At 40.5% G+C, this 12,733-nt stretch overlaps 1 protein-coding gene across 1 annotated transcript; it reads right to left on the minus strand.

The window, feature by feature from the left end:
* Nucleotides 1-5,464: 5,464 nt before the first annotated feature.
* rxfp3 (relaxin family peptide receptor 3) lies at nt 5,465-7,518 on the minus strand. The gene has a single exon (XM_004549710.2). It carries the CDS (start codon nt 7,401-7,403, stop codon nt 6,165-6,167), a length of 1,239 nt encoding a protein of 412 aa, XP_004549767.1. The 5' UTR covers nt 7,404-7,518; the 3' UTR covers nt 5,465-6,164.
* Nucleotides 7,519-12,733: the final 5,215 nt, after the last annotated feature.

Consider the following 12,733-nt stretch of genomic DNA (forward strand, 5'->3'; position numbering starts at 1 on the left):
TTTTTCTTCTATTCGGGTTGCAAGGAGTGTTAAATTTGCAGCTGCATCATTAGAAATCATGTCAAATTTTGACATATTTTCGATTTACTGTCCAAAGCTATGTCCCATTTAGGTAATTGGTAACACAACGACCGAGACTGCCCCGGCTTGGACAGTCTCGGTCGTTGTGTCCTTGGGCAAGACACTTCACCCGTAGCCTACTGGTGGTGGTCAGAGGGCCCGGTGGCGCCAGTGTCCGGCAGCCTCGCCTCTGTCAGTGCGCCCCAGGGTGGCTGTGGCTACAATGTGGCTTGCCATCACCAGTGTGTGAATGTGTGTGTGAATGGGTGGATGACTGGATATGTAAAGCGCTTTGGGGTCCTTAGGGACTAGTAAAGCGCTATATAAATACAGGCCATTTACCATTTAAAATATTTCTCAAAGGCTCTCAGGTTAATTTTTTGAATCTAACAGACAATTTTTTTGACTCAAGGATGAACTGATTACAGTTAGTTAGTTATCAAGGTGACTCCCACACAGAACACAGTGAAAATTTTTAACAACAAATATGGACATTAGGACAAAATATCACACCACTGTCTAAAATGATCAAATAAAGAAGTAACAGCATTTTGAATCAAACCAACTCGTGTTTATGTTATTGTTTTTATTATTTATTTAGTGCACACCCAAGAAGGGTAGAGACAAATGCTCTGTTATATTGTGGTTCACCAATTACATGATAAATAAAACAGAAAATCTAAACTCAAGAGAATGCAATTTGACCCGCGTATGTTTGCCCATTTACAGAAAACATATTTCTAAAGGTGCTGCTGAGATTAAATTTTCACCTGATGTCGGTAACAACTCAATCCAAGCATGCAAAGAAATCAAACTATAAATGTCACTAAAATTGAACTCGTTAGATGCCATAATACACCACGTTTGGAGGTCAAGAGGCACTGCAAATCACCCCCAAAACACCATACCAACAGTCAGGGGCGATTTTAGCCCATTTTTGGGGTGCTTCAGCACCCCAAAAATGAATCAAAGCACCCCAAAGATTTCTTACTTTTTTTGACAATATTTGCTGTTTGTGAAACACACTACTAAAAATATAAAAAGCATACAGTACTTAATTGAGATGGAACACTTTAACAACAAAAGTATAGATAACCCAGTGTATAGATAACAGTGTTTCAATATTTATATCTTTTATTAGATGTGCATGTGGTTTGGTTATTTGCCTTTTGGTTGAAAGTACACTGAGAGAGGACTTTTTTATTAGTGATTTTAAAAATATATATTTTTTTAATCTAATTGAATACAATCTATTTGTGTATGATTGTCAGTCCAAAGAGGGAGAGAGGAAAGAGGAGAACATGAGGAGAAAGTACAAGGTCAGGACGAACCAGGTAAGAAAACAGACAGGGAACAGTGACAGGCACAACAGAAACTGTTAAACTGCCAAAGGAAAAAAAACACAACTAATTTTACTCGTACAATCTGGAAGTTGTGTTCTCCCTATATTAAAGCTGCTATACAGAGTCTGCAAAACAAACTGGGTTGTCAGCCCTAGCACTGCATTACCATGTTGAACTTCAGTCAGAGGAAGTCACGGTTGCCAAAAACTTTTTGAATCTCAAGAGTGAGGCTGGTGCCATTCCAGATATGTTAACATTGTACAATCTTCTGGATAATCAGATCTTCCCCACACTGAAAACTGTTATTCAGGTTGCCCTAACAAACCCAGTTAGCAGCTGTAGCTGTGAGAGGTCTTTTAGTGTCTTGAGTCAGCTCCATACCTGGCTGAGAAGGACCATGGGTCAAAGCAGACTCCAGCACCTGGCTGTGATGTCAGTTGAGAAAGAGATGCTTGAGAGACTTGACCACCAAAATGTGATAGACAGATTTGCCAACCTCAAGGTGAGGCGACATAGGATAAAAGAAAAGAAAAAAATCTGCAGAGCCATAGTAGCATCTGCACTAAACATCTTTTCATACATTGTATACATTGTACCAAAGGCCAAGGTGTCTCATTTTTCTAATTTTTTAATAGTATTTTGTACATTTGTACATTTCAAGGACTCTATTTTTGGATTGTATTTTTTTATGTATCTGTATTATATCATACATACACTTTAAAAGTGAATCTCTGTCCAAAAAATGCACCCAGTTTACTTTTTACTCACTATGAGAATCATTGTCATGATCAGTTTTTGTTTTTTTGTTTTTAAATTCCAATCCATTCTTCTTTAGAAGCATTTAAATAACCTTTATCAGATTTGATGGTTTTGTTACAGACTGGTCAAAAAAGTGTTTAGCTTTTCTTGCACAAATGTGGGATTAAATTGTGTTAAAATGTACAAAACAGTGATGTCATGTTTTGTGACGAGGACCCAGGCACAGAGAGACTTGATGAATTTAAGAATCTTATGATTTAATAAAGAAATTTGCAGACTTGCACAGAGATGGTAAAATTATGATGACTGATAATGGAGATGAAGACAACAGACGATGAGGACAGGGAGGAACGGGGGTTTAAATGCACTAAGGAGACAGTCAGAGGGAACTCAGGAAACTGGAGACATTTAAGGATGCAGGGACTGACAGAGACAGGGAAGAAGGCTCATCATGACGAGTAAAGTTTTTCTTGCCTGGATGGGCAGCTCTCTGGGTGCTCAGCACCCCCAAAAGCTCTGATTCTAGCCAACAGTGTAGTTTGGAGGTGGGAACATCCCCGGTGTGGGGCTGATTTTCAGCATACGTGAATGAACTGGACGAATGAACGGAAAACGCACTGAGACGTTCTTGATAAAAATATGCTGCCATCTAGCAGGATGATGAAGATGAAACGAAGGTGGACGTCTCCCGTTTCAAGACAGTAATCCCAAAAGCACAGCCAAGGAAATTCTCAAATGGTTTCCGAGAAAGAAAATTAAGTTGTCATCTAGAAAGTATTAAATACATTTCATCAAGCTTGCTCAGTACTTTTTCTCTGTGTCATTTCTCATTATCAAACATAATTTATCGACATCTATGGTTTAATTTCATTGCATGTGTGGATTGGATTGTCACCAACATCTGGGGAGAATCTTTAGAAATATATTTACTTGGCAAATTGGTGACATATTAAATACTTATTTTACCCACTTCCTATATGTATTTGGAGATTATGTATTGGAATTTCAGGAGCGGGGCCACGCCTCCAAACCCGCGTCTTCCGGTTGTCATCTATATAGGTTACCCCCTTCGGGGCCTTCCCCAGACCGCAGCTCAATTCATGTCCAAGCGTTCACCTTTACCTACTAAAACCTAAAAATGAGGACGTGAGCCCAGCTAGTGAAATATAATAACTGGAAAGTTGCTACATCTGAAACCTACACAAACGCAGTATTTCACAGATTTGAGGTAATTCCAAAAAAGTTGGGAAGAATGTAAATAAAAAAGGATCTGCAAATCCCATAAATCCAGATTTTATTCACAATAGAACATAGAAAACATGTCAAGTGTTTGAACTGAGAAAACATTCAAGCGAAACATTAGTTCATCTTGGGATTTGATAACAACAGCATGTCTCAAAAAAGCTGGGCAATAAAAATAAAACGCTTGAAAAACATTTGGTGCTAAAAAGAAACGGTTGGAGAAACATAATAAACTAACTAGGTTCATTTGCAACAGGTCTGTAGCCTGAGTGGGTATAAAATGAGCGTCTTAGGAAAAGTTCCACGTGGACAAAAACTGGTGAAATTGCACTTCTTTTTCTTATACTAAAATTTACTGGTTTCACTGGTCTGGCCGTACATGGCCTTGGATGCAAAATGAGTTTGACATTCCTGGTCTATAATATCATCAAAAAGATTCATAAAATCAGAAAAGTTGATTTGAATTAGACTGAGGCAAAGTGGAAAACTGTTCAGTGCTCCCATCAGTGCTCATTTAAAAAGTCTGCATCTCTGATGGAATTAAGGTGCATTAGTACCTATGAAATTGGCGGATCTGAAAAGACACCATCATTGATGAAAGCTTTTAGAGTTCCATCCAGGTGACATCTTTTTCAGCGAGGTTCTCATGTATTTCAGCGAGACAGTGTAAAACCACACCCTGCATGTATTACAACAGAATTGATCATAGTAGAGTCCAGACACTGAACTGAGCTGTCTGCAGTCAGACCTTTCACCGGTTGAGAACATTTAATGCAACATGAAATGGAAAATATGACAAAGAAGAGCCAGGAATGGAGCAGCATCCCTCTCCCAACTACTCTCCTCAGTTCCCAGCTGTTTATAGACTGATGTGAAAAGAAGAGAGGATGCCACACTGTGGCAACTTTTTAGACATGTGTTTGATGCAGACAAGTTTTCCTCAGTTTATTATGTCTTCTGCGTTCTACTGCGAATAAAATATGGCTCTACAAATTACTGCATTCTGCTGTTATTTACATTTTGCACAATGTCCCAACTTTTGAAATTGGTGTTGCACATTTATAGCCAATTGAGTGAATAAGATAAATAGAGTTCACAACAAAAAAGCCTTTGCAGATTATCTAATCATATTTGCATCAATGTCCTTTACATCCAGACCCATGTGAGGAGGAGATATTAGATCGCCTTCTGAGCAATGAATATTACATTAAAATTTCTAATCATGATTTTAATTCAAGTCATTTTTTATTACTTCCATCAAAGGGGATTTTACTTACTTTCCACAGGTCCCATGATATGTGTGCGTGCACTGTGGGTTTCAGATTGAACACCCACATGAATCATTTCTCTGGTGTACTAATTTAAAACCGAGGTCCTGGAGCTGTTTGGCATTCACTTCACTAGATTAGCCTGTTGCCATGTGTATATATATTCTCTTCATTCCATAATGTTGGTTATTTTTGTGGGTTTGCAAGACACCTGTTAGTATTTCGGTGTTTTTGTTTCTTTTTCTGTCACTGTTTTCTGTCATGGGCTCACAGCTTGAACAGACGACGAACTGAAGGCTCTGGAGGCATATTAACCAAATGAGTCTTTAAATGGTCTTAAGCACTTAATTGACTGTATTATTTATTTATTTATTTTTTGGGGGGGGGGGGGGGGGGGGGGGGGGTTCAATGTGGACACATAAATAGCTTTTCAGGGAGGATTTTATTCTGCTCACACTGCATCATTAACACGTGAGAAAGGGAGGAGAGGGAGGAGACTGAAGCTGTCAGTGAAATGCCATTTTTGACTGCTTTTAAATTCGATTTATATTTACTGAGAACTTTGCTCTCTGTTTATTGAAAGTCATCGCTGCCCTCTCAGCGAATGGATGTGAGTAAATGAGATCTGATTATGTGCTCCCATCTAGCAGTCACAAGTGGTGGGGTTGAGTGGGGTGGTGTTTTTAGAGGAATTATTACTCATTCTGTGATAGGTTGTGGTCACTCTCATTTTGGCATGTAAAGGTATACGTTTGTATTTTGATTTCTAAATAATGGAGCTTGAAATGAAAACACTTTTAAAAGCACGTTTTTCTAAATTCATCAAATTGCAAAAAAGAAAATCAAAACAAAAAGCAGCTAAATAAAAATGAATCTCCCATTTAATTTATTTTTAAAATTCAGTAAATTCTGCAGTAGCAACAAATATATGCAGTGTCCGTCATACTTAATTATAACACCTCTTCTCCATATGCATCAATCAAACTTTGCCTCCCACAGTTCAAAACATCAGTCTATGCAGCCCTCCGTGGACCCCCCTCCCCCCCCAACACACACACACACACACACACACACACACACACACACACACACACACACACACACACAATCAGCACAGGTCTGTGAAACATTCTCTGTAACATTATAGTGGCATTTGACAACTAAAGGTCATTCAAGATAAGGACGGGGCGAAGATGAGTAAATGTCTCACATTTTGTTGATGCACCTTACCTGCACATTTAATATATGTTTTGACACCTTATTAAAATATGCGTATTTTCTTATAGGTAAGAACGCCAGTAAGTTGGCTTTTTAAAATCTCAACCAGGGTGAAGCCAAAGTAGCATTTCTGTGGACAAACATGAGTCATAAGCGCTTCTGTTTGACGTTTTTCCTCCTCCAACTTGGACAGCTGTGAGGCAAACAAAACTGACCTGATTGATGTAAATGTGTATGAATACAACATCACAGAGGATTTAAAACGTGCCTTAGATTAAGCGCTGTTCTGGGGTAGGTCTCGCCTGTCATTGTAAATCACTTCCCCGGGAGGATAAAACACCACTGCGGGCTCCTCGGGTGCGCACACGGGGACCAGGACCTGCCCTTGCTCGTCCGCCTCCGGCTTTGTGGTGGCTGTGATCGGTCTTAAGGTGGTCAGAGTCGGCGAGGTCATCCGCCAGAAGAGTTTTTTCAGCGCTTTTCTGAACTCCCGCCTCATAAGACAGTACAGGATGGGATTCAGGCAACTGTTGGAGTGCGCAAGGCACACGGACACGGGGAACACGTACACTTGCATGCTGTAGTACTCGTAACTGAAGTGAACCACGTTGAGTTTCACGAGGATGCCCCAGGCTGTGAGAGCCTGGTTGGGCAGCCAGCACAGAAAGAAGGACAAGACCACTATGGTGACGGACTTTGTGACTTTGGCGCGTCGCTTGGCGCTCGAGGTGTTGATGTTTTTGGAGGTGATGAAGCGCAAAAGGAGCAGGTAGCAGGCTGAGATGATGCCCAGAGGCACCACGAAGCCAAGCAACACTTTTTGAGAGTGATAGAGCGCGAGCCAAAACTGCGCCGATCCGTTGGTTTCCGGGAATTTGACGAGGCACAGGTCCTCGTTGGAAACTGTCACCGTCGTGGAGAAAACCGCGTGCGGCAGAGCGGCGGAGACGGCGAAAACCCAGATGATAACGGTGATGGACCGCGCGGAACAGCAGTGAGCCCGCCTCCGCCTGCCTTTCAGGGCAGACGCGAGTGACCAGTACCTCGCCACGCTCATGGCGGTCAGGAAAAAAACGCTGGCGTACATGTTCATTGCCGTCACATAGGACACTATCTTGCACATCGCTTTGCCGAAAAGCCAAGTGAAGTCCAAAGCGTTTTCCACAGCCCAGAAGGGCAGAGTCAGGACGAACTGGAAGTCAGTCACCGCCAAACTAGTTACGAAAAGGTTGATGGAGGATTTTTTCCACACATGTTTAGACTTCATTAAGTACAAGACCAGCAAGTTTCCAACCAGACCCAGCGCGCAAACCAGAGAGTAAATGATCGAGATGATAATCCTTACAACAGCGGCTCCATCTCCCACAGAGTCAGCTTTCTCAGAGTCTGGCAGGTGGAGGTAGTCCTCGTACGAGCTGTTGGTCGTGTTGAAAACATAGCTCAAGTTAAAGGAAGCAGCATAGACAATCCCTGGCGAGCCTTCATAAGCAGTGTCGCTAAATTCTCCAGACATTTTTTAATTAACTTTTATCCACGAGAGTGTTTAAGTCATGATCAAATCCAAATGACTCGCACCACTGAAATAATCTTTGTATTTGGCTCTATGTGCGAGTTTTCTGCGAAACAAAAACAAATAAAATGTTTCTGTGCGCACAGGCGACACAGTTCTTCACGAGCTTGTGTTGCTTTGAGATTTTGTCAGTGCGCCTCATCTCTCCAAGAAGCTTCCTGACGCAGCTCACGTATAAACGTGGCGCTGTCTTTGGTTCTGGTCCTTGGTGCAGATACCACGAAGAGGGTGGGGGTGGAGGGGTGTTCCACGGACAAGAAAATTCAGAGCATGGAAATAAATTGTTAAAAAAAATTGAAGTGTCTTTATTTTATGCATGAATGTATTTATTTCTTCAGATCATCTGGAACATTTTCTTCCTCACATCGCACTCTCTGTATCATGCACAAACCCTACACACAAACATAAACACCGATTGTCAGACACAATAAAAGACGATTTCTTGAAGGCAGTGTTTTATTATGAATCTTTTTTCTCTTATACTGATTCCACTTCAGAACAACCTTGTGCGCAAGTAACCTGAAAGTCAGAGAGTCACCTGCCTTAATGCCGCATGCATGTGACACGACAATGTCGTTCATCATACAGTCGCACAACCTTCAAAGACACACTATCGTGTGGAGTTTCGAGGACACGCGCTTGGCAACATAAACTTTAAATATCACTGGAACCTGCTATTATTCCTGCACTACATTAAGAGTCACAAGAGTGGTCCTCACAGCTATTCAACATGCAGCTGAACGAGAAAAAGAGTAGTTACGATATAATTGCCAGTTTTTTGGATCAACTTGTGTATCAAATTCACCTCTTCTTTTCCCGTTCATCAAAAAGTAGCCACTGAGGGGATAAACAACCAATTCTGTACCCGTTTCTACAAAATAGATTACTCAAAATGTGAGCTATTACTCCAAAAGACAAATGGAAAAAAGGATCTTCTATGAGTTCACCTTGTAGTCTCAATTTTGACTCATTTTTTGCACATTTTTGAAGTTCCCACATCAGCTCATCGAAGCTTCAAAGAAAACAAAAATTAACCTTCAGAAAGTTGCACAAAAATCTTTCGAAATGAATTTTTTCTAGGAATGAACAAGCCAGTGTCACTTGCATGCCACGTTTCCTCAGTTGTGTAATCCACAGTGGTAAAGAATCTTTAGATCTTTTGTCAGAACGCAGCAGACTCTTTCTTACTGCTGACAGTCTCGTCCTACGTGTTTCAGTAACTAATTACTGATTACTTCCCCAAAAAAGTAATCCCGTTACTTTACTGATTACTTATTTTCAAAAGTAATTAATTACTTAGTTACTTTTTTAAAACACGATTTACAACCTGAAGAGGTGATAAAGTGATACATCTTTCAGCCCAATTCTACTTTTTCTACATAATCCATCATACAAAATGTAATCAAATGGAAAAGTCTCTTTTTTTTAACTTGTTTTATCAGTTTTAATCTTTTAACTTTATGCATCAAGCAAAAATTTAATTATATGCAACATTCTCTGACTTGAATAAATTAGTTTAAGATTTAAACCTATTTTCTACACATTCCAGCCCATAAAATAAAATATTTTTTGTGTTTACACTCACTCTTTCAAATAGATGCAAGTAAAACACAGCAGAAAATAAATAAAGTCAAAGACTAGCGGTCCTGTTGCTCTATTTTCACCAGTAAAGCAGGACTGTGGTAGGCGGAGGTTTACCCTGGTGCAGGTGTGCCGCGGTCAGTTGAAGAATCCGCGAGTTTCTCTGTGAATTTCCCATTACGTCATTTTGCACTCCGTGCTTGCTTGGAAGTTTAGGGGTTTTTTCGCTGTAAAAAGAAGTTTTCTTCCCACGCACGATGGACGCTAATGTTTTTGTCACTTTTTATGGAATCAAACTCAAAGTAAGGTCAGTACTTCCACGCTTTAAACGCTGCACACTCATACTCTCTCCCACAATCGATATGTGATCCATTGTTGATCTGCACACAGCTGTTGTCACTAAAGGCGTGTCACTAACGGCGCACTCGCTTACGTCACTGTCGTGAGACATTCTCGCAAAAAAATCACGGTTTTAGTAACGCAGTGTTCCTACGGGAAAGTAACGGTAATCTAATTACCGTTTTTGCAATAGTAATCCCTTACTTTACTCGTTACTTGAAAAAAGTAATCAGATTACAGTAACGCGTTACAAGTAACGCGTTACTGCCCATCTCTGGTTTTCACTAACAGTAAATTCCTGCTGTATCTGACTATTATGTGTATTATGAGTAGAAGTGACTGCTATTGTGCATCGGAGTGCAGAGCTGAACCAATCACAGCCGCAGCGTCACGTCACGTGACTTGTTACGTACAGCACAAGTGCCAAGCCGCACATGTTTATTTGTTTGGGAAGCAGCCAGCCACCCTACCGCCCGGGTAATGGAGGAAATGAGTGTGCCGAGTAGAAAAATCAACCGAGCGTGACCGAAGGTTACCGAAGAGAAAACAGATGATGGTTCCAATGCCGGAGAGATTGTCGAACGGAAGAGCCATAGAAGTTCCGTAGTGTGAAGGTATTTCGGCTATTTCAAGTCTGACAAAAAACAGAGTAGCGTGCACTGTAAATTGTGAAAATGAAAATAAATAAATAAATTACATAGCACTGGACACAATCCAGGCACAGCAGAAAGAGCATTAATAAATGCCTAAGTATGCAAATATTTAGTATATTATTTGGCGAACTTCATCAAACAAAGCAGCTGAGAAAAAATCTATATATACTTGAGAAGTTTCTACCAGCAAGTTTGCGTTTCAATACCAAGACTGTATATAAAAGATGGGCGTAGCTTCAGCGTCTCAAAAGAGAAGCTAATGCAGAAGTGCCTGTAAGCCTGAATTCCTTTTAAAGGCCACCAGGGGGCAATAGCAACAGAATTCTCTCACAAATTCATGGCTTCAGTGACTCATTTTTGGTCATACTGATTAAGAAATTATCCATTTTGTATATTTTGATCACCCTAATTGTCAGTGATATGCTCACTGACTCTTAACTGACAAGTTATTAACCAATGAGCATATGGTTTCTGCAGATCCCTCGCTCCACCATGTCTGTTTTTAAAACATCAAAACGGTAATGAAAAAATGTTCATCTTAAGGTTTAATAATAGGAGTTCACGGACCGACGGCTGTGTTACATTAGTAGTAGTAACTATCTGGTTCATTTAAATCTACCTCTGGTTTGTCTTCCACCTTGGTGTGATTCACGTGGGCAGGTGTGAAGACGGTAATTGGACTTAAGTGTGCACCAAAACCACAGGGCCAAGAAGACCTTTAGAGAAGGTGGCCTCAGTCCAATTCCAAAAGACTAAATGCCTTCCCAATGCCAGGTATGCTTTGCATTCTGGGATGTAGCAGGTTGCCACAGATGTGCAGCGTACACAAACAGTCAGCCATAAAATTAATGTAAATTGTAATCCAGTATGCCAGAACACAGCAACTTCTTCCTGCATTTACTTGTTTGTTCTCGGTGTGAAACACCTGCAGATTGCTAATCTGGTTTAGGATTTATTCCTTTTTTCTTTATTCGTTTAACTTTTGTTTCATAAAGGTAAGATTTGAATTAACCAAACTAAGATTGTTCCATGAATCAAATTCACTGCCAGCATTTTCCATTATGTTGGACACATTCCCATTTAGCTTGATGGGCACCACCTGATAAAATTGGTTTTAATGTGATCTAACAGCAACTTACCCGCTGCTAATGCAGAAAACCCAATGCAACCCAAGTTTAATCTCTTATTCCAAGAAAACAAAATCTGAAGGCAATTCAGCTTTTAGTTCTTAACCTCATGTGGAGTTTAGGAGCACTAGGACTGCTTGACATTAGTGCTCTACATTTTTAAGCTAACTTTATGTCGCGGCTGAGGCAGCAGTCATGTGGTAGAATAAATGAGGACCCAAAATGCAGACGGCGGTGGAGATGCGAGGGGAAGTTTATTTACACTGAAAATAACAGAGGTGAGGGCAGAACTGAACATAAACCTAAACTGGGTGAAACTAACAAACAAACCTGGGACATAAGGTCAGCGGGAGAAACTCAGAGGTGGCAGATGAGGACGGCTAGACAGAGAGCGAGAGAGAGAGCGAGAGAGAGAGAGAGAGCGAGAGAGAGAGCGAGAGAGAGAGAGAGCGAGAGAGAGCGAGAGAGAGAGAGACAGAGAGAGAGATGCAGAGGACCATGGAGAATAAACACAGACAATCTGACAACAAGCAGAAGCCAACACACACTATAAATACACACCAGGTAATGAGGAGATGACACACAGGGGTTGACACAGCTGACACTAATGGACATAATGAGAAGCAGACCTACAAAGTAAAACCGGAAACACACAGACTGTTTTACAACACCAAATGCAGGGACCCGAACGGAGCACAGAGGGAAGACACGGGTAGGGATAATAAACACAACAACCAAACCCAAAGAACTAATACAAATTCAGAATAAACACCAAACACAAGATGAAACCAAAATGAAACACAAAATGCTGGGTCAACGACCCAGGACCATGACACTTTAATTACAGTCTTCACACCACTGGGACTGTGAACATAAATAAGACATTAAGTCCAGGCCTTGATAGTGAACATAATCTTCACATTCTTTGGTTTTTACAGAAAGTCCAGTCCAGGTATAAATTGTCCCTTTGGCTGTTACATTTAAGAGAAAGGTCAGGAAAGGTCTCCATTTGCCAAATCACACAACAGTCTGTTGGCTCAAGGCCAGAAAAAAAACCAAACATTTAATACATGGAAACTACATCACATTGTTACACAGTGTTTACTTGAGCCAACACTAATGTGGATATACAAATCAATACAGCTGTATCAAATGATAGCAAGAGGAATAACAAAGACCATTATACAGACTTTCTGTTATACAGATTCTATTGGCCTGTTTTTGAGAACAATACATGCTCAAGGGAAGGCTGTAAACTCTCAAGAGCCTCAGGAGAAAGAAGGCAAGAGAAACTTTGAGCAAGAGCGTAATGGTGTAGAAAATCTCAAAAGAGACAGTCGGTGCATCAGGAATGTGGAGAATATGTGAGGGTCATGCTGTAAGCACTTAATAAAACAATGTAGTTTTCTGAGATTTGGTTCGAAAACATTTTGCTATATTTTTTTTTTTTTGTGTGTGTGTGCTTTAATGTTATTGCCAGTGAGTAACTGACTACTTGAGGCACGTAGGCCAAGTCACAGTGTTCTGGCATCAAGTTCTTGATGCCAGGTCTCTCTTGGAAATTAGATTTTTA

Source organism: Maylandia zebra, linkage group LG7 (assembly GCF_041146795.1).
Source record: "Maylandia zebra isolate NMK-2024a linkage group LG7, Mzebra_GT3a, whole genome shotgun sequence".
NCBI lineage: Eukaryota > Metazoa > Chordata > Actinopteri > Cichliformes > Cichlidae > Maylandia > Maylandia zebra.